The 20,938-nt window shown below is 37.1% G+C and overlaps 1 protein-coding gene across 1 annotated transcript in view; it reads left to right on the top strand.

Moving 5' to 3' along the window:
- Window positions 1–20,938, top strand: part of LOC149081800 (potassium voltage-gated channel protein Shaw-like) — a 211,485-nt gene that overhangs the window by 146,629 nt on the left and 43,918 nt on the right. Inside the window, exon 3 of the mRNA XM_089235570.1 lies at window positions 19,630–19,989. Within this exon, the coding sequence (XP_089091696.1) occupies window positions 19,630–19,989 (360 nt within the window). The remainder of the gene's footprint in view (window positions 1–19,629; window positions 19,990–20,938) is intronic.

Raw genomic sequence — 20,938 nt, 5'->3', positions numbered from 1 at the left:
TTTTACTTCTGATAACGACCTCCCGATATAACATCCGTTTACCGTGGAACGATGGGAGCCGTTATAACTGTATAACACAACCTTCCCCTCTTATTTTTTCTTGGTCCGAAGAATATCGTTATATCGAGGTTGCACTGTATAATACTTTCCCGTATATGGTTGAGATTATGAACCAAAATCTAAGGTCTATCACATGTATTTGTGTAATTACGATGTTTCATGCACGATATTTAAGGTGAAATTTCAGAAAATTCACACGTACCTCAAAAGATTTGGGTGTAACTTACGAGCATGTCATAATCGGCTTTCTCCATTAAAATTTGGTTCACAACTTACATCATTACTAGATAAATGTACTGTTAAAATATAACAAAACATTATATATACATATATATACACGAGTGGCGTGCTGGTGGTAAGATGCTCGTCTACCACCACGAAGGGTACCGTCAGGTCCAAGTTTTAATACGGAGGAAGAATATAGATAAGAACATGCAGCGTTAAAATTGAAAAATAAAAGTCACTGATCAAACTGAAAAGTGACTTAAAAAACATTAGGCTGGATTTCCAGGCGTGTCCGATTTTTGGGAACGCTCTGATGTCAGTATCGGATGGGTCGGGTAATAAAAATGAAAGTAAAGAAGACATCATTACTACTTTACCGCACACCAACTCCGGTCACATATCGCCATACGGTAATTTCCAATCAGCGGAATTGGGTGTGAAATGAAGGCGCCATCTGTCGGTGGTAATCGTATCTATCGAACTTGATTCTGATGTTCTTTGGCTGTATTCGAACCGGTGGACTTTGACAGTAACATTCATAGTGGAAGAGGAGTAACTTACCACTGCGCCACTCGGGCGCGAGACACATATTTTCTTCACGAGCTCGAGGCGACCCCCTATAGATGACTCCTTCAATAGAAGAGAAGCCGTGTCTTAATATCGTCCAGTGAGTTTGACCAGCTCCCTCTCGAAAATTTGGGAAATTATCATCAAAAAGCAATTGGTGAAGTGGGTAGACGAGAATAATGTATTGTCGGATAATCAGCATGGGTTCAGGGAGGAGAAGTCATGTGTGACTAACCTCCTTTGCTTCTATGATCACGTGACTAAGGCTTTGGGTAAGGGCAAAAATAGATGTTGTTTACCTTGATTTCCAGAAGGCATTCCATCGCGTCCAACATGGGAAACTCTTTTTACACGAGATAGGGGATTGGGGGCAACTTTCTGAATTGGATAGAATCGTGGTTAAGAGATAGGTCGCAACGAGTTATGGTGAACGGGGAATTCTTGGTTGGACAAGGCGACACAAGTGGAGTTCCTGAAGGAAATGTCCTTGGCCCCCATACTTTTCTCACTTTTTATCGATAAACTCGATCAGGGTATCGATGGGATTGCTAGCAAATTCGCGGGTGACGTGAAGTTAATGGGAGTAGTCGGGAATCAAAGCGATAGGGAGTTGCTACAGACCAAATGAAATAGGATTGCAGCATGGGCAAATGAATGGAGCATGACGCTTAGATTCTCATTGACGAGCGGCTTAGGTTTTCTGAACATTCTTCAGCGCTGGTCAAAAAATGGAATTGAATGCTTGGTCTCATTTTCAAAAAGGTCTCTTCGCGTTCTCCTAAAGTCCTTCTTCCGCTTTTCCGAGCCTTAGTTCGTCCTGGACTGGAGTATGCTGTAAGATTTTGGAGACCATACCTACAGAGGGACATACACTTGGTTGAAGGGGTGCAGAGAAGAGCTACGTGTGTCCATATTGGCACACAGGGCTTGAGTTATGCAAACACCAAACATGTCCACCGCTCTGTCCGTTGTGGGATATAAGCAAGCTACCTTGAGGCTGGGTCATGCTGGAAAAAAAAGAAAAAGCCTCGCCAGTCACCAAGACCACGGGCCGAACACCGGCCGGTTATGAAGAGAGACTTCATCTTTTGAATATGTTTATATTGGATGAACGCAGGTGGCGGAGAGATATGATCGAAGTGTTCAAAATTTTCGGATGGATAGGATGATTTTTTTTTTTTAACTGAGCACAACTCAGGTCTATCGCCATGGGCGATTTACTACCTAGTGAGTTGTGCCGGAAGTGTAACTGTGTGTGTACCTAACAGTCTAAACGCGTATGTAGTGTTGTGTTTGACTTTTCAGTGCTGCCATCTATACTGCAGAAGTGAAGTGAGTGATGTGTTATGACTAAATTACATTTGTACTATTTGTAGGTCTGGTGCTCTCTGTGGCGAGACTTTTTGAAGGGGAGATCGGCTCGCATTCGCGTCTTGAAGTTTGGAACCACAGAAAACCAACTTCAGCCGACCACCACTGTGGTGACGGTGGGGTTCGAACCCGGGACCTCGCGACGCGAGTCCGTCACTGTGACCACTCGACCACCACAGCGGCAGATAGGATGGGTTGCTGTACTTTTTAAATATATAACATCCATATTTGTTATGAACACCGTTTTCCTCAGCCACCTCGTTGGACTATTTGCCTGTTGTGGCGTTGTATTTTATTTGTATATGCATATAAGAGCGAAAGAGAACAGGTAGGGTGAAGGTGAAAAGAAAAAAATCTACACATCTACTCTTTTATCCATTATACCATTTTCATAAAATTTGGTTTTTTTTATTCTTTTCCTTTTACTTGTTTTCATTCTACTTTTTCCCCCTTTTCTAACGTGCGATTAGGTGAGAACAAGGTTACCATATTTATCGCTGATTTTCAAATAGAGATCATCCGAATTTCTTGCCGAGATCTTGTAAGCGAAGGAGTTGATGATGCTTTCCCGGTCGGTACAATTCCGAATCAATCAAACACACAGTTAAAATCATATTCAACATTTTAAATTGAAATCATTGATCCTTTACATAAACTTCATGAAAACTCATTATAATTTTTAAGAGTTGTGAGCAAGGTTATAATGTATACGGCGTATCTCTTCCATCTTCATTATATCGGCAGCTATCAAATATTCCAAGACCATTTGCTCCGAGATCAGGATGTGTGATATCCCTCGTTTGTCTCGCGATCATCTTTACCCAGCTCCAAACCGTTGAAATTATAATAATTTGAACGGAAGGCGTTATTTATCAATCAAAACGTAAATCACACGGCGATGCGAATTCTGCCCGTTTGATATCACGCCCTAATGGTTCCGTGTGAAGCTACACATGACCAAGCTTAATTCGGATGATTGATGAAATACCTCCCACGTTCCATGTTCAAATAGGTATTCATTCTCGATATGAGGTTAAGAATTAGAAATTGTTAGTTGCATTGTATTCCAGTTTTGTGTCACGTTCATACGTGTATTTCCGAATTCCCGCTTACAAAGTTGTTGAATGTTCAGCAGTCGTTCTGTGTGAAACGAAACTTATCATTACCGATTTTATGTATTATATTTCATTCTTTAGTTACACACAATCGAGTCACTTTGTTAGGACTATCTACTAATACCATCACAAAGCGTCAATAGCGTGCAGCTTTTGGAATAAAGAACCAGACATGATCTGGCTCGATTTATGGGGTGAATATAATTAAATCGATACTACTTACACCCATGTAGCGCCCGTTCTGGTGGATGCATTTCGTTGAAATTTGGTATATTCGTTATTTCATGCATGACAAGCAAGAACAATCAGCCAATTTGCCTGCTTCCGGAGTAATATGGCAATACTTGGCAAGCAACACGTTGCAAGCATTCCACAAAAATAAACTTCATTTTAGGTTTACAACAGATACACGCACATTCCGACATATACCCATTCATTAGGGATTCCGTAGAGGAATAATGAGGTGCATGCACGGTTTAGTAATAATGGTATATTTGTTTTATGGAAAAGTATAATGCATTAAAAATTTTAGTTCAATTTACGAACACCAGGTTAAAAAGTTGCTCATAAAGAACAAGAAACATCAATTGGAAACAAAAACTGAATCACCCCACACTGGTGGTCGGCTAGGTTAGTTTTTTGTGATTCCCAACTTCGAGTCTCGAATGTGAACCGATCTCCCCTACACAACGATAAAAACATTCAATCAATACACTTCACACACAGTTCGAAAAATATATGGCAGACGGCAGCACTATAACGACACAGAAATAAACGTGAAGTTTGCTTTTGTGTAATGCTTGTACAACACGTACACGCACATTCCAACATGTGCGAATTCGTTAGTTCTGCAGAGGAAAATGGACGAGGTGCATGTGTGGTTTAGTTGTCGTAACAGTAGACGGCAGCAACTATAACAAGCATTACACAGAAACAAAAATCACCAGGTTATTGACCACCAGCTTATATCTCGTCCATGATCTGGTAAGGAGGAAACACGAAACTTAATTTAATCACAGCATATTTATTTAACGTGCGTCAACCACATTCTCAAAACGTTCTGTAGCATCTTCAACAGAAATGCGAATCGTTTCTTGAGGAATTTCAGCAATATGCCGTGTTGTATCTGACTTAACCGCGCGTTAGAAAGAGGAAGAAGAAAAGGAAAGAAAAAAATAGAAAAAAAGGAAGAAAAAATAAATAGAAAGGGAGTGGGGGAAGAGTATATAATGGATAAGTAGATAAAAGACTATGCAGTAAATTTCTCTTCTCACTCCCACCCTGCGTGTTGTCTTTCAATCTTAGGCCCCTTTCACACGGAGCGGATGCGGATGCGGACGCGGATGCGGATGCGGAAGCGGGTCCGCATACCCTTTCACACGAGCACTGAAGATGCGGGTGTTTCGCCCGCATCTTTAGGTTGAAATTCGTGCATAAAAACTATTTTTTCGCAATTTTTGTAATTATTTTTCTCCTTCACCCCTGATTCAGTGGCCATAGGCAGCCTAGAGGCATTCTTTGGTGGTTTAGTCTAGAGCCACATAGAATATGGGAATAAAGATGTCTTAATTCCGATCCTCACAAGTAGTCGATGGGAGAAAATGTCTTCAAATATTTTCAAAACATTTTGAAAAAAAAATCCGTCTTTCCGGAAAAATATGAAAGAAAAATTCCAAAAACATCCAAAACTAATATGTTCCTAAAAAAAAAATTCAGGAGATATCAAAGAATTTGCAAGTACAAAAAAAGGGGAGGGGTGGGAACGTTCAAAATGTCTGTGCTTAGAAATATTCACATCACAATTCTGTCTTAGGCCGGGATTACAGTATAAAAGTTTTATAAAAGTTAGTTTATAAAAGTTAGTTTATAAAACTTGAAAAATGCAACCGATAGGCCGATCAGTTAAGTTCGCTCGAATGTAACAGATATGTTTATTGGTTACATTTTTCAAGTTTTATAGTGTAATACCAGCCTTAGGGTGGGATTACACTATAAAAGTTTTGTAAAAGCTCTTTGATAAAACGTGAAAAATTCAACCAATATTATCTTATTAGTTGAATTTTTTGAATACAAAATGTGTGTGTGTGTGTGCACCGGTTGCATTTTCTTGAATGCAACCGATGCGCCTATTGGTTGAATTTTTCAACTTTCATAAAAGTTCTTTTATAAAACTTTATAGTATAATCCCGGCCGGATTACACTATAAAAATTTTATAACAATTATTTAAAAAAAAGCAACTAATAAATTTATCGGTTGCATTAGAGCAAATGCAACCGATAAATTTATTAGTTGCTTTTTTCAAGTTTTATAAAATAACTTTCATAAACCTTTTATAGTGAAATCCCATCCTTAGATTAGTCATTTCTGAAATATAAAATTTCATTTTTTAAGTTTATAGACTGAATATCGAGTAAAATATACTTGTAGGTATGGGGGGAACCACCAAAAATATTCAAGTGCTAGGGTCTTCAAACGTCTTAATCCGGCCCTGAGTGAACACCGTACGTGGATAACGTTGTTTAATAAAAGTATTTTTTTTTTAAGTTTGAAAAAATTAAAAGATTGAAAATTTAAAAAAATAACAAATATTTAAAAAAATAACAAATATTTAAAATAATATTTCAAATATTTATATTTTTTTAAATAATTTTAAAAATTTAAAAAGAAAAAAATTAATATTTTTAAATTAAATTTAAAAGTTATTAAAGTATGTAGTCAATTAAATATTCGTAATGAACAGAACGGCTTATAATTTTGGTCCCGTCAGTGGCCCTTGTTGGCAGGTTTTATTGTATAAAATTGTGAAATATGGACAAAAGGCAGTTAAAGTTGCTATATCTCCATCTCAGAAGGAAACGAAGGGATACACGTATGTGGGTACATCGTATTTGATGAACAGGGACCCTCACATGGTGTTTTTAAGGGTATTTATGGCAAATAATTAAAAAAATTCCGTGCAAAATCACCTTCAAAAAATAGCCAAAGATGCGGACGAATTCGCTCCGCATCCGCATCGTCTGAATAGCTCCGAATAAACCTATTGTCAAAACTTCTACGTGCGGATGCGGAGCCCGCACTTAGGTTTTGACACATGCGGACGACGTCCGGACCCGCATGAACATTTCCTAGGTGCGGAGATTTTTCGGCTCGTCTGAAAGGCGCAGTATATTCCAATTGTTAAAACTTCTTCCGGACCCGCATCCGCATCCGCTCCGTGTAAAAGGGCCCTTATATGTTTTTTGCAGAAAGACACATTATACATGGGGGGGGGGGATCACTAACGGCCGTATTCAACGACCGGGTTTAAACCACAAACGCAGGTGGAAGGATTGGAGATCGGCATGTGGGTGATTGGTTAAAATCCGTGCCGATCTCCAATCCTTCCACCTGCGATTGTAGTTTAAACTCTGTCGGTGAATACCACCGCAACAGAAGAATAAAAAAAATGAGGAGGGGAAAAAAAACAACTCTGGTTCATAGGGTTACAACAATGTTCCGCTATGGTGAGGACAGTGGAAAGAACTGGATTGAAGTTATCGCACTCGTGTTTGAACGAAATATTTCTTCTGTGATCCCCTAAAGGCCGTATTCACCGCCATGGTTTAAACCTGTAGTTACAATTTTTGGATAAGAGATCAACATAGATTGGTTAAAACCCTGAATTTAACCAATCCGTGTCGATCTCTTATCAAAAAATTGTGGCTATAGCTTAAACCATGTCGGCGAATACCGCCCTCAAAGAGTTAAACAGGGAAAGACATGGAGTAAGGTATTTTTCTCATATTTTTGTTGGTGGTTTGACTTCTTAACTTCGATTAAGTCAAGGAATAATCATGAAATGTACTTAATAAATTTTTTTTTTAAATTTGTCTTCGCAAATGACAGAGAAATGAATTTACTATTATTGGGAATAGCAATTTCGAAGCCCCTTTAGACTGCATTATAAAATTCGAAAAAATATACTGTTTATATATTAAAGCAGAAAAGCTCCCAAATTTCCAGAAATTGTACACCAAGTTCTCAAGAGGAAAATTCCGAATTTTCTCAAGGAAAAGTTTCTCGTAAATAAATTAGCATACAAATTTAGATAGAAAATTCGAATTAAGGCTCCCATGAAGATAGATTAGCCAACGAGGAAGAAAAATAAATGTGGCAACGTAATTGACAAACGCTGAATAATTAATACACAATTTCCTGCTTGATGAAAGCAAACAGTATTATTTTCTCCACATCCCTGGGACAAAACAGAGAAAGTCTTATCCGGAGCAAGAGTTTCGGCTTTACATAATTATAAATAGTTCAATTTATTCGGGAAAATTTATCTGAGGCATTCCGTAGAGAAATGTGTGTGTTTCTGAATTCTAGCATTTTATACATGTTTATCTGCGTGTGCGGAAAATTCACCGACAACAATTCACCGTCGCACAATTCAAGGGAAGAAAAATTAAGTGCTGGGATAATTCACCGACACGCAATTCATTCCACTAGGAAAAAATTTACCGTCAAACAATTCATCGACAGTGATATAGTGAGTGAGTTGGATGAGCGGGTCAGTGAGCAAGTGAATCCCTGATAATATGATTAAGGGATTTAGTGAGTGAGCAAATGTGTGAGTTACACATATCTTCTCACTCGGTCCCTCACGCACTCATATGGTCATTAGCTCGCTCAGTTATCACTGACATAACCCATGACTTCGTCACTTTCTCACTTAATCGCCCATATACGACGCACACCATTCATCTGGTTACTCACGCAATCGCATACTCAGTTGATAACTTGCGCAATCACTCGATCACTAATACGGTAACTCACTCCCTCACTCTGTCACTCACGCGGATACTCACTTACCCAGTCCATGGGAAAGTTATTCATTCTGTCATTCATACGGTCTCACTCGCTCACTAACTTTTTTTCGCTAGCTCATTTACCGACTCATTTTGTCACTCACTCGCACATATATTCACTCACTGGCTCAAACATCCGTCACTCACTCACTGATGCCGAACTGTTGTCGGTAAATTGTTCAGCGGTGAATTTTCCCAGCAGTCCATTGGTGAGTCTAAGCACAGATTAATTTCATATCTATGAATTGCGTGGCGTTGAATTTTCTGCCTGCCCATGTGTTGTTCCCCCATATTTTTCTATTGATATATCATTTCATGTACAACAAGTGGGGAAGTATGTGTGAGTGTGTGTGTGCATGGGGGGGAGGTTGTATGAGGGATCCTGCTGCTGGTTGGCTTGGTGTGGGTGGTTTGCTGGTCTTGGATGTCATTGGATTTTTCCACCGTGGCCCACGTCTCCTGAGACGGACCAGCTTATATCCCCTAGTGGGACAGAGCGGGGGTCACGGTTGGTCTGGTGGTGGTGGTGAATTTTCTGTAAATCGTTTACGTGGCATCGGGCGTGTTATAAGTTGAGAAGTGCCGCCATCTATCTTTCTGATCGGAAGTGAAAATTCGGCAAATGAGAGAATTTTTTTTCTGTCACGAATGCAGAAATTTCTATATAGAAAAATACCACATCAAGTTGGACTTGATGAAGTTTATGAGTAATTACATCATTCTCATTCCACTCACACTCGCATATAAACACGCAACGGAACTATCTTTAATTCCCCCCCCCCCCAATGTACCCAAGAATTAAAATTTCACGAGTGAAAAAACACGTTATCTCCAGAAAACTCTCCTGTATATTAAATAGAAAAAGAATATTTAAAACTAGAAGAAAAATAAAAACATATAGAATATAAAAATAATAGTGAAGATTATTAATCTAAAGAAAGGATGGGGGAGGAGCATTTGCAAAGTCATATTCTTTGCTGCAACGGGATTTGAATGATTCATGAGAGAGCAAGAGCAAGAGGAATCTTGAATAATAATAATGGCGCTGAAACCATTCGTAATATAAAACCGCACCACAGCCAAGGAAATAAGAAAAACTACCGCACGCTCTTCCAGTTTTTTTTCGGACGAACATTTGTGAAATATGATCGTTTATACTCGAAAAATATATATTTTTTTTTTGTTTTATTGTTATTATTCTCCCGTTTTTTGTTGTTTTTTTTGGCCGGGACTTTGAGCGAAATACGAATGCTGGCACCACACGAAATATACCAGTCAATTCCAAAGCCTTTTGCCTATTCATCTCTCGTATACACATTCGGTTCCTTTTTTCCAAAAAATGGCGCGTGAAATGGCTTTTATATACTGAGTGGAACTCGTATTTATCATTTCGAGGATAAATAATAATGGCTTTACATGCATGCAGTCAGAAGTTTTCGCTTTGCGATATTGGTGTGTTTAACAATAGGCTGCTTGATATTTAAGCCTAGTTTTATCAGTCGCTTGAGAGATACTCGGCACTCCGTCCTGATTATCTATACTTGGAGTATTAGGAAGCATTATATGGAAATGACAAATCCTTGTAAAGTAGGTGACAAAAAGGAATATGGCTATATAGTGGGATGATTCGGCTAATGAAGAAGAATTCGTTCGTTAGCCGATTTCCCATAGTTTTACACGGGAAAATAGTTCGATTCGTAAGATTTTTATCCTTGACTGAAGTTTGAGCATAATGTCCGGAAAATTTAAATAATCAGTTAATGATTTATCATATTTACCGATACGAGGTAGAGATTTTACATAATCACCGGTAAAAGTGATTGAAATTTATTAGACTTACCTAAATCTTCTACAATTATGTACTATAATAACCGAATTTATCACATTTACCTTAGCATGTACAAGAAAGAACGTTTTAAACGCGATTTTCTCAGATTGGAGCTTTTCAACTTGTCCGTAAGATTTAAAGTGAAAAAACGACTGCACCAAAATGTTTGAAATTTTGTCGGAATATTTTTTTGTACAACATCTGTCAATAAAATGAACCAGCCCTCGTACGTGAATTTTTTACGATTTCTGTCTTTATAATTGTGCGCTTGTTCGTACACTCAAAATGAATATGAAATAAATCCCTCCCTATTCTTAGGCTGGTCAAGAACTCCATTTATTCACATTAAAATACCACATAAAGGCAATTATTTCTCCAAAATAGATCTTATTTTTCCTCCTTCGGTTTTGATGCCAAAAGTTCTCAAACTAAAATTACAACTGAATAATAATATCGTCCACGCTGGGGCATTACCCCACACCAGATATATCTATCTATCCAATACGGTGTATCTCAGGGACGCCAGTGCCAACTGTCTCTCACTGCAATTAAAAAGAGGGCGGGGAGAGGAGCATAGTTTCGACGATTATTTGTCTCTTACCTAATAAATTAGGGGTCGTCTAGATCAAGATCTAGCAAACCATCCCTAGATGGTCCCTCTGGGTAGTAGTGGTCATGTCTGCTCTAGAGATTCGTTTCACGTGCCATATCCATTCTTGAGAGTTCAGTCAACAGAAACGGGACAACGTTTTGAAGTCATTTCAAAAAGTTTTTATTGAAAATTTAAATAATTAAAAATTTTTAAATTAGATTATTTTTTCTGACTTTTTACCGACCCTTCTACCCAATCTCGCCCCCCCCCCGCGGTCATTTTATCAATTTCTGCCCTTCGTTGTCTTGAATTTCCTCGAATTTCTGTTCCCGTCTTCGAAAGTTTGTTTTTTTACCCCGATTACCCTCCTTAGAAAATGACCATATATTCTCGACAGAAATACAGGAAATTGGGATCTCAAATTCGAGAATCGCCAAAAGCAAAGTTGTTTTGTTGACTCCGTAAAGGCTTTTGGCAACAAATTTGGCCGATGTGCAGTTCAACGTGCATCGATAAGTCACCAAAATTTGTATTATAGTTAATACGTACACAGGATATGAAAGGAAAAAAAAAGATTTCAGAGAGCAAAAAGATGACTTATGAGGATCAGGTTTTTCCTCAGGCCTTTCTCACTCCCCACAGCCATCCTTTCTCTATTTGCATATGTTATACTATATACATTTTTTTTACTCGTCATACGGTAGCGAGGGAGAAAATAACAAAATACAAAGCTGAGGTAAAGAAAAAAGGGGTTGCCAATGAATAATTACGAAAGAAGGAAGAGAGAGAGTGTGTGCTCAAATACATTTCTTCTATCTGCACAAAGCCGGGATACCTGTACGTTAAAGGGTGTTAAATTACCAAAAAGAAAATCACCAATTACGAGAAATGAAGAATTAATTGTTTTCTTTTTTTTTGTATATTTCTACTCCCTTTTCAGAATTTTTAACCCGCCCCCCCCCTTTTCGGCTTCCGTCGTCCTTGCCAATTACGAAAAAACAATTATGAGTAATAATATAAGAAGTATCTCAATAATAAAAAGAAGCCCCCAATACATAACCCTTTAAGACTGGGAAATTTTTGAAAACGTGAATGTTTGTTAAGTATTTCACTCACATGATCGATCGAGCTCGGGCTTAAAGGGATAATATAAACAAAAAAAAAGAAGTAAATGAATATATGAATGGAACTTAAGACAAGATTCCGATGTCGCTATGATTTTAATTGAACCTAAGCGCAAAGGATGTGAGAGCTGGACACTATGAAAAGCAGATAAGAAAATAATTGATTCCTTCGAACTTTGGTGCTGGAGGAGGATGCTGAGAATTCCATGAACAGCTAAAAGGACTAACAAATCGGTTATCGAAGAAGTCAAAGTTGACTATTCTCTAGATCTAGAAGCAACAGTCATTAAACAGAAACTCTCTTACTTTGGCCATGTAATGCGCACAGAAGGCTCGCTAGAAAAAATAGTAATGCTTCGAAGAATGGAGGGAACGAGAGGGAGAGGCAGACCAAGCACCAGATGGATAGAAGAGGTGTTGCAAAGCACTGGAATGAAGCTAGCACAACTGAGACATGCTGTGAATGACAGATCAGCTTGGAGAACCATGATCTATAGAGTCACCAAGAGTCGAAATCGACTTGATGGTTCCTAACAACAACAAGCGCAAAAATCTTTTACCTCCAGACGATTACTAAACTTGTGTTGGCTCACACTCACGTCACGCTTTTACATTGTCGTATCAGTCTTTTCAAAACAGAAGTGTTCACATCATTTCCCCAGAAGAATAGTGTTTCGAGTCTAGGATTTGAATTTCCCTGCAGATAAGCTTCCAGAACCTTCGTTAGGTCACGTTTGAGGTGTTTTAACTCAAAACACAAGTCAGGGTACGTCTCCACTTGTTCATGGCCTGTTCGAGGAACTTCAAAAAAGCAGAATCGTGCAGGTCGTTACCATGGCCCCCACATCCTGGAGCAGGGCCCCTAGGCTGGGATCTTTTGCGGGCTCGCAGATCAGACTTACACAGACCCCTTTATGATGAATTTCTGGCGTGAAAAACAGAAAAAAAAGAAATCATCCCGGGCTCCAGTCTAGGATTCCTAGCGTTTCTCAGAATCGAATGCGAACGATCACTCGGAAACGATTCAAGCACGCCGTCTTCGAGTTCGTCGTCGGGAATAAATCGTCGAATATCATCGACAGTGTTCTGCCAAGATCTCCATCAGAGTTCCCGGTAAGGAGCTCTATACCAAATCCATTTCTCTGAGGTTAGGACAGCATCGCATGATTTGAGCCATTCGGCTGCAATCCGTTGATTCGACCGAAAATTCTGATCTTCTTTCTGAAGATATCACCCCCCCCCCCCCAGACAGCATCATCAATACTTCGTAGACATGAATAACCCATTCCTACAGCGAAGGGGTCACATAAATTTCATCAAAAAACCCTGTACTTTTTGAATAACATGAAAGTTATGAGAAAATTAATCAAAATGATTCAGTAAAATATGGCCTTGACTACATTTGCCGCATTTTTTTTTTCTTGGATGCATGATTTCATTCATGAACTTTATAAATTGGTTTCTTCCGTAGATAAATTGCTCAAAAAATTTACTTGGTTCCAGTTACCATAAACAATGGATGCATATGTCACTACCAAAGCCCCGAACTGGAGATCCCTGGCCAATGTTCGATGTACTGATGTAAGACATCACGGTAGCCTAAAAATCCACTTATTTTTCTTTCTTTTTTTATCGTTAACGTGTGATACATGGCTATATACAGTAGCTCTATTGGATTAGCCCTATGCGATGAGAGAAAAAAGAAAAATCTGAAAGAAAAAACTATTTATATAATAATAATACACACACGCGGTTTTCCTATGTCAAATTATGAAGGGAAAAAATGATTACCGATATGATGGGTTGCCATAACTAACGTGGGCATAAATATCAACAAAAAATACGCCAAATACAGTCGAATCCCGTTATAACGAACTCCAAGAGACCGGAGAAATCACTTCATTATAATGAAGTTTCGTTATAAAAGAATTTCAGGTTGTTTGCATTGTTCTTACGTAAACTTATTTGAGGGATTAGAAAAGTGTTCGTTAAAACGAGATTTTCGCCATAACGGTATTCGTTGAAACGGGATTCCACTGTAGTGATGAACCCGAAAAACTGACCGATTTCAGGCTTTGGCAATAACATACATAATAACACAGCTTAAACTCTACCCCAGTTTATTAATAGTAATACAGAAATATCAGAACGAACCACGAACCCTTATGAATACAAATTATGTATTAGTATGTCATAAAATTAATCACCCGCGTTTTTCTAAACAATTAAACGTCCGCCTTTACGCAGAAAATACATACACCTACGAGGGAATTAATTTTACCAAAGAAAACCAAAACAACTATTGCCTTGTTTTTTCCTTTCACAAAGTTATTACATATTTGACCAAATTCCACAAAAACCACGTCAAGATGTAGACGTAACTTTCCCTTGAAGGTAAAAAAAAAGCGTACTTTTGAATGCAGTTCACGCTTTAGAAAAGAATAAAATCCTTAAAGCACACGCATTGCTTTGTTGTTGGCCGAGAAAGTGAAGCAGAATTTCATTGTTATGTCAGAATTTTTGATGTACAGGATCCCCTTAACCCAACTGATATGAATTGAAAAGCTGTCATGTGAGGCTTGTGGGACGTTCACGCATCATAATATTTGCGAGATAAGGAAATGAGTTTTTGAAGAAGAAAAACAATCACGAAATCGCTATGCGAGTTTATATATTACTAATATATATATATAAGCTTCACTTATTGAATTCTTAAAACAAAATCACTACCTGCGTTTGAAATTTCGATTTTATTCATGTGAAATTTGTTCTTTTTTCCCACTGGACATTTTCCAAAGGAATCTGTGGAAAGATAGAATATATTTTTGCTGAAATATATTTTACGGAAATTTCGAACTCGATAAATGTTTCAAGTTATTATAATCGAATCCCGTTATAACGAACTCCAAGAGAACGGGGAGATTACTTCCCAATAACGAAATTTCGTTATGAAGGAATTCCAGATTTTTACATTGTTCCTATGTAAAATTATTGGATTAGAAAAGCTTTTGTTAAAACGAGAGTTCTTTTTTCGTGATAACGGTATTCGTTAAAACGGGAATCGACTGTGTATTTTTACTGCCATTAAAGCATGATATAAATTTGAAAAAAAAAAAAAAAACATTGTTCAGAAACGTTTTTATATACAGTCGAATCCCGTTATAATGAACTCCAAGAGACTGGAGAAATTACTTCCCAGTAACGAAATTTCGTATAAAGGAATTCCAGGTTCTTGCATTGTTCCTATGTAAACTTATCTGAGGGATTATAAAAGTGTTTGTTAAAACGAGATTTCGCTATAACGGTATTCATTAAAACTGGATTCGACTATTTTTTTTATGTTTGAAATCAAATAAATATCTTAATAAAGTAAATGAATTATACATTTAATATAATGAACAATGCATCCAACTTATTCACCTAAAACAGTGTTTCTCAACCTTTCTGAACCCAGGTGCGAGTAAAACGAATGAAACAATTCGACGGACTTGTTTCGTCCCGTATTATGGGACATTCCGGTATTTTTAGTATTTTCGAATTGTTTTGTACATTTGTCCAGTTTTTCCAAAGGTGCTTATTTGAATTTGCAATGTTTACTAAAATCGTGAATAAACAGCGTTTTTATGTTATAATAATTATAGCTATAAATATATATACAAATACGTATTTATACAAATACGCGATTTGTAGCAGGCCTATATCCTCCTCCCCCATTTGCCAAATATTGCAGTAATTAGTGAATTTGAACTGCCCTTATTGGATGCAATTATTGATATCCCGTACTTTTTTTAGGATAACAGTTTCTCGTATTTTCCTTGATGACGTGTATGGGGAATCTAAGTATGAAGGTATAAGTTTTATTTGAGCCCATATGGGTATTATTAATATTAATTGCAAAAATTAAATAACTTCTAACTCAGTAAGAATTTAATTATCAAGTCTGCTTGCGGGCCACCTGGGCCATCGTCGCGAACCATAGGTTGAGAAACGCTGACCTATATAAAATATCGATGGGCTTTAAAATATGAAACCAAATGTATGAAAAATTTTCAATAAATGTTCAAAATGTTTCAAACATTTATATAGTGATTGATGAAAACCAGATATGGATTTCGATATTTCGATAATTTCATGTCTTAAGAGATGTAAGTGATGCTTGTCTTTTCAAACTAAAATTCAAATTTCATTAAAAACATTTTATTAAAAAGTAATGTCGTGGTTATAATGGTTAAAATGATTAGATTTAGATAATTATCAAATAATGTATATGCTACGATAAATGCGATAAATCTGGTTACTATGCACAATCACCGAGAATTTTTGGTAAATTTGCCTAACATATCACTGTATTTTACTAAATTTACCTAACGTATCACCTTACTGGCAATTATGCATAGTTGATAAATTTGTAAGTCGTTGATAAATTTTATAAATTTCAATAAATTACTCACTTTCACCAGCGCTTACGCATAGCATCAAAACGTCGTTGGTGAACTTGATAAGTACTAAAAAAATTGTCACTTTCACAGGCGATTATGCATAACACCCGAAAATTCGCGGCGTTGGTAAACATGATAAATTGTACTATATGATACACTATACATAATAATAAATACATTCCTGCATTGTACCATTATATATCGGGGTCCGACTATATCCATCGAACATACTAGACTCATGTGGAATTTTTTCACGTTTATCAAATTCATCAATTACACTAGGATATTATGCATGATCATAGATAATTTGATAAATTTCAAGTATTCATCAAATTTACCAACGACGCTTTGCTATTGTGCATATTCGCCTGTAAAAGTGATAAGTTTATCGAACTTGCCAAGATGATTGGTAAGTATGCATATTAACCGGTTATGTATAACAGCCGATTTATCACATCTACCGTAGCATATACAATATTAACAGTGTTTTGATTTTTTTTGTGATCAGGGGGTTCACGGACCAACCCCCTGATTAAGAACCCTCTTTTATAGTCCGCCACAAGCGTGTTGGTAACACACACCATGTGTAAGATAAGATACATGTTTAAAAATCTTTTTTTCTTAAGATTCTTCTATTCATTCTCGATTGAAATATTACTGAGAAAATCCTTTTTCATGAGAGTTCAGATCAATTCTACTAAAATTACATCCGGAATTTTCTCAACATTCTTCTATTTCTGTTTTCCCCCCCCCCTCCCCATACTGCTACATACGTGTTAGCTGATACTTCAACAAATCGCCACATTTTTTTATTTTTTATAGTTTGTATAACCACAGTGGTAGGTAGAAAAATGACTGGGGGGGAAAAAATAAATAAACAGGCACAAAAGGAATTTCCTCGTGTATGGTTTGTTTCAAAACAAGACCGAAAAAGAATCAAAGAAACTGAGGTTTGACAAATAAAGCTTTTGGAACAAACAATAACGTATAAGGATTGTTCTTGCGCCTTTTTTTAAGCAGAAAATGGCAAAAAAATAACAGAAAAACGAAAAGAATTTCTTTTATTCTGTTCTCATGTTTCCAACTTTCTTCTATATCAATGAATTTTTTTTTCCATGTTTTTTCTTTATTCTACTAAAATAGAATGCTTCACATTCGGCCTCAAAAAAAAAAAAATAGACATGTATCCTAGCTTTCGTATTTATTTATTTTTAGAATATATTTTTCGTTAACAAAAATCGCAACTGTAAACTTATACACGCTTCCAATTTACTGAGGGGAAAAAAATACTTCATTCGGTATCACTATTTTATGTTTTGTACTCCCTGGATAAGTAATATAGCATGTAAGAAATAAAATAAAAATGTAAAAAATTTAGCATCATCGTGAAAGATTTATGTTTGTAGAATTATTTTTCCCTTCGCCTGTTTCCGAATATCATGTAGGTTATTCTTGTTCCTGCACAATGTAAGTAAAATGTTGTGTATTTGGGGGGAAATTCGGTGTGTTTCGTTGGAATACTTCGCTTATTTCGTAAATTTGTACGGTATTTAGAGATGAGGTTTGTTGTTATATATATACAGAGGTTTCTCGAAATTTGGGATTGGGATTTTCTGATTTTACTTAAGCAATCAATACGTTTGCTAGATATAACTGGTGTGTACCGCGAGGCCCTGCTATATTACACCCTATTCGGAAACAATGTTGCATACGTTTGATGTCGTGCATGTCATGTGATAATTACGTGCTGTCATCTACTTTCCGGACTATGTGTGGTAAATAGATGAATGATTGAATGTTAGGATGTATGTATTCCCCTGTTGAGTTCGATTGCTCACTCTGAAGTGACGTGTGAAATGCACAAATTTTTGTTGTTTAAAGCTTCCCTAGTGTGGAAGAGCGTTGAATATTTCTTAGTTTTTAATTTGCCAAAAGCGCGCACGCTCATACAGTCGAACTCAGTTATACGACCTCGGTTGTAACGACACGAGTCGAGTGTATGAGCGTCGTATGCTGATTTTTTTTTTCTGAAAGAAAAATCATCATCTCTGTACATATAGCCAGTTTTCCTTACATCTTGCAAGTGCAAAAGACACCTTCATATATCTACCGTTTCCTATTTACTATAAAACATGGTACACGCATAACTCGGACAATATAAATAACGTTAGGGTCACATATACACTCCGAGCACACTTTTCGACGTGTACCGATTCATTAGGAATTCCCTAGAGGAATGTTCACGAGATGCATGTACAGTTAAGTAGCAGAAGTATTAAATATTTAACGATCTGCAATGCTTATTGGTATTACTCCGTTTGCAACATTTCTGTATTTTCCAATAAATTTATCTGACTTTTCTTGAATATAAAAATGTTGTATTTTTCTATCAAGCTTACTTCAATTCACAATCTTCACTAAAAATGGGGATGAAGTAATCACATAATTTATAAGTTGGATAAAAATAAATAGGGATATAAAATATTCATCTCACATATTTATCACGTTCAATTTTTTTTTTAATCATAAATACATTTTTATTCACTGCAGACTTGCTTCAGCACTTTACGTCTTACCAAGGGTTTTTTGTATGCAATTATTCACCAACAACTGATGGCATTTTTGGTGAGAATTGGCAAAGTTCGTATTAATTATGTATCCTGTATTTTGTCGTGTCTTATAGATTGGCACAATTTTTGAACGTCACGGAAAGTGTCATGATAATGGGTTAGACGTTGAATTCAAATATCTTTTACACAACACATACAATAGACAATGTTCATCTTCCGTAGGATAGATGAAAATTCTGTTTCCAGTGATAAGAGTTTATCCTCATTATGACGGCACAATTGTGTCGCAAACGTCAAGTGTGAAAACTGTCGTGTTGAATGGAAAATTGCAATAGCTTTGGACCTCGGCCTGCAAAAATCTTATGTGAGGTATCGTTGATGCGATCAACCTTATGTGAATCGTTGAATTCGTATTTGTAAATTCTTCAAGAAAGTTTTGAAATAAAAGCCAATAGGGAGCAAGCATTGGAAGAAAAATAATCATGGTCCGCAATTTTGGAATATTTTTGATTCATCACAAAATAATGGGAGATGTGAATAATAAACTGCTTTTGAAATACTGAAAACGATTTGAGAGGATGTAGTGACTTGAGCGGAGAGTTGCCAATGCTTCACTAATTTACAAATTCACGTTAAAAACTTGCGGTTGTGTCTCGACGCAGCATACCCTACTTTTTGCAAAAATATGGTCACCCTTATCACAATAAATTAACAACTTCGTGTATTTGATTCCTTCTGATTTTATTTTTCATGGTTGAAATGTCTTAGAAACGTCATCTTCGATAGTCACCCCTCGGTTATAACACCTAAATTTTATGAAATATTTAATGTCGTTACAACAGTGTTTGAGAATGTGAGAAGTTATGTGTACGTATTTCCATTTTTTTCAGGTAGTTGCCATCATCTCTGTATTCTTCATATGCGTCTCCATCATCACATTCTGCCTCAAGACCCACCCGAACATGCGCGTCCCGATCATCGTTAACAAGACCATTAATCAGCCTTCATACATCGGCGTTGGCGATAACGCCACGAATCGTCCGCCGACGACTCTCTGGACGTTGGACAAGACGAAGACGGAGGCACACGAGGCTTTCTTCTACGTCGAGAGCCTTTGCAACGCCTGGTTCTCCTTCGAAATCGCCTCTAGATTTTTTGTAAGCCCTAAGAAAGTAGAGTTCGTGACTGCACCTATCAACATCATCGATTTCATTGCCACCATGTCCTTCTACTCGGACATGCTACTTCAGGTAATATATATCAAACAAAGCGGCACTCGGTTTCGTGATTCGTTCCTCGAAGCACGCAACCGGAAACCGCCAAATCACCGACGTCTTTTTCCTCTCTCTCTCTCTCTCTTAGACCTATTTTGTTTTTACTCAATCCTCTACCCGAAATTCACCAACGAGGGCAAGAAACAAAATCATTTTTTGCTGTTTCCATTCAAGACAAGTGAGTGTTTTTGAATTGAACGCGTATGCGTGACGCAGGGTGGTGCGACTACAAGAGTGGTTCTCCGAGATTCATTCGTAGTGGAAATAGATTAGTCCCTCGAGGGGCATCCGACAGCCATTTGATCCTCTAACCGCACCCACATTGATTTCTTCCAAAGTCAATGGCATAATTCATGAACACAAAACAAGATTCCAAGAAAATTACACGTGAGAGAACCCGTGGAAAATTAAAGGAAAACTTTGATCCGTCACCATTAACCCGTAACAAACATTCACTTGAGTTGATTTTGATCTGGAGATGTTTGACATTGGATAAGAAAATAAGATGCTTTAAGTTATAATACATTGAAACCACTAAAATAAAAAATACAGAACTTTATTACCTCTCATATATCTTATCCCACTATGATTCGCCGCCTCCTCCTAAAAACATACAGGGTGGGCAAAAAGTAAATGTTCATTATAAAAATGGGCAAAAGTTATTCATTATAAATTTAATTTCGATTAAATTCAATTCGATAAGTAGAAAGGGTCTCGATCTGGGATGAGGGGGGGGAGAGGGGGTCGGATAAGACAGGGATGGTACGAGAAGTCAATATTGTCTATAGGGGAGGGGGACCAAAGACTGGAAAAAGGTTGAGAAACACTGGTATAGATATTAGTTGAAAAAATTACTCACATGATGATGACTAATTAAATGACGACCAGCAACTAAAGCCCCGTTTAAATGGGAAATAGAAAAAGC

Source organism: Pholcus phalangioides, unplaced genomic scaffold (genome assembly GCF_987345545.1).
Source record: "Pholcus phalangioides strain wild (caught in Gottingen) unplaced genomic scaffold, Ppha-v1.0 ptg000009l_1, whole genome shotgun sequence".
Classification (NCBI taxonomy): Eukaryota; Metazoa; Arthropoda; class Arachnida; order Araneae; family Pholcidae; genus Pholcus; species Pholcus phalangioides.
The sequence above is the reverse complement of the archived record's forward strand: the minus strand, read 5'-3'. Positions and strand labels throughout refer to the sequence as shown.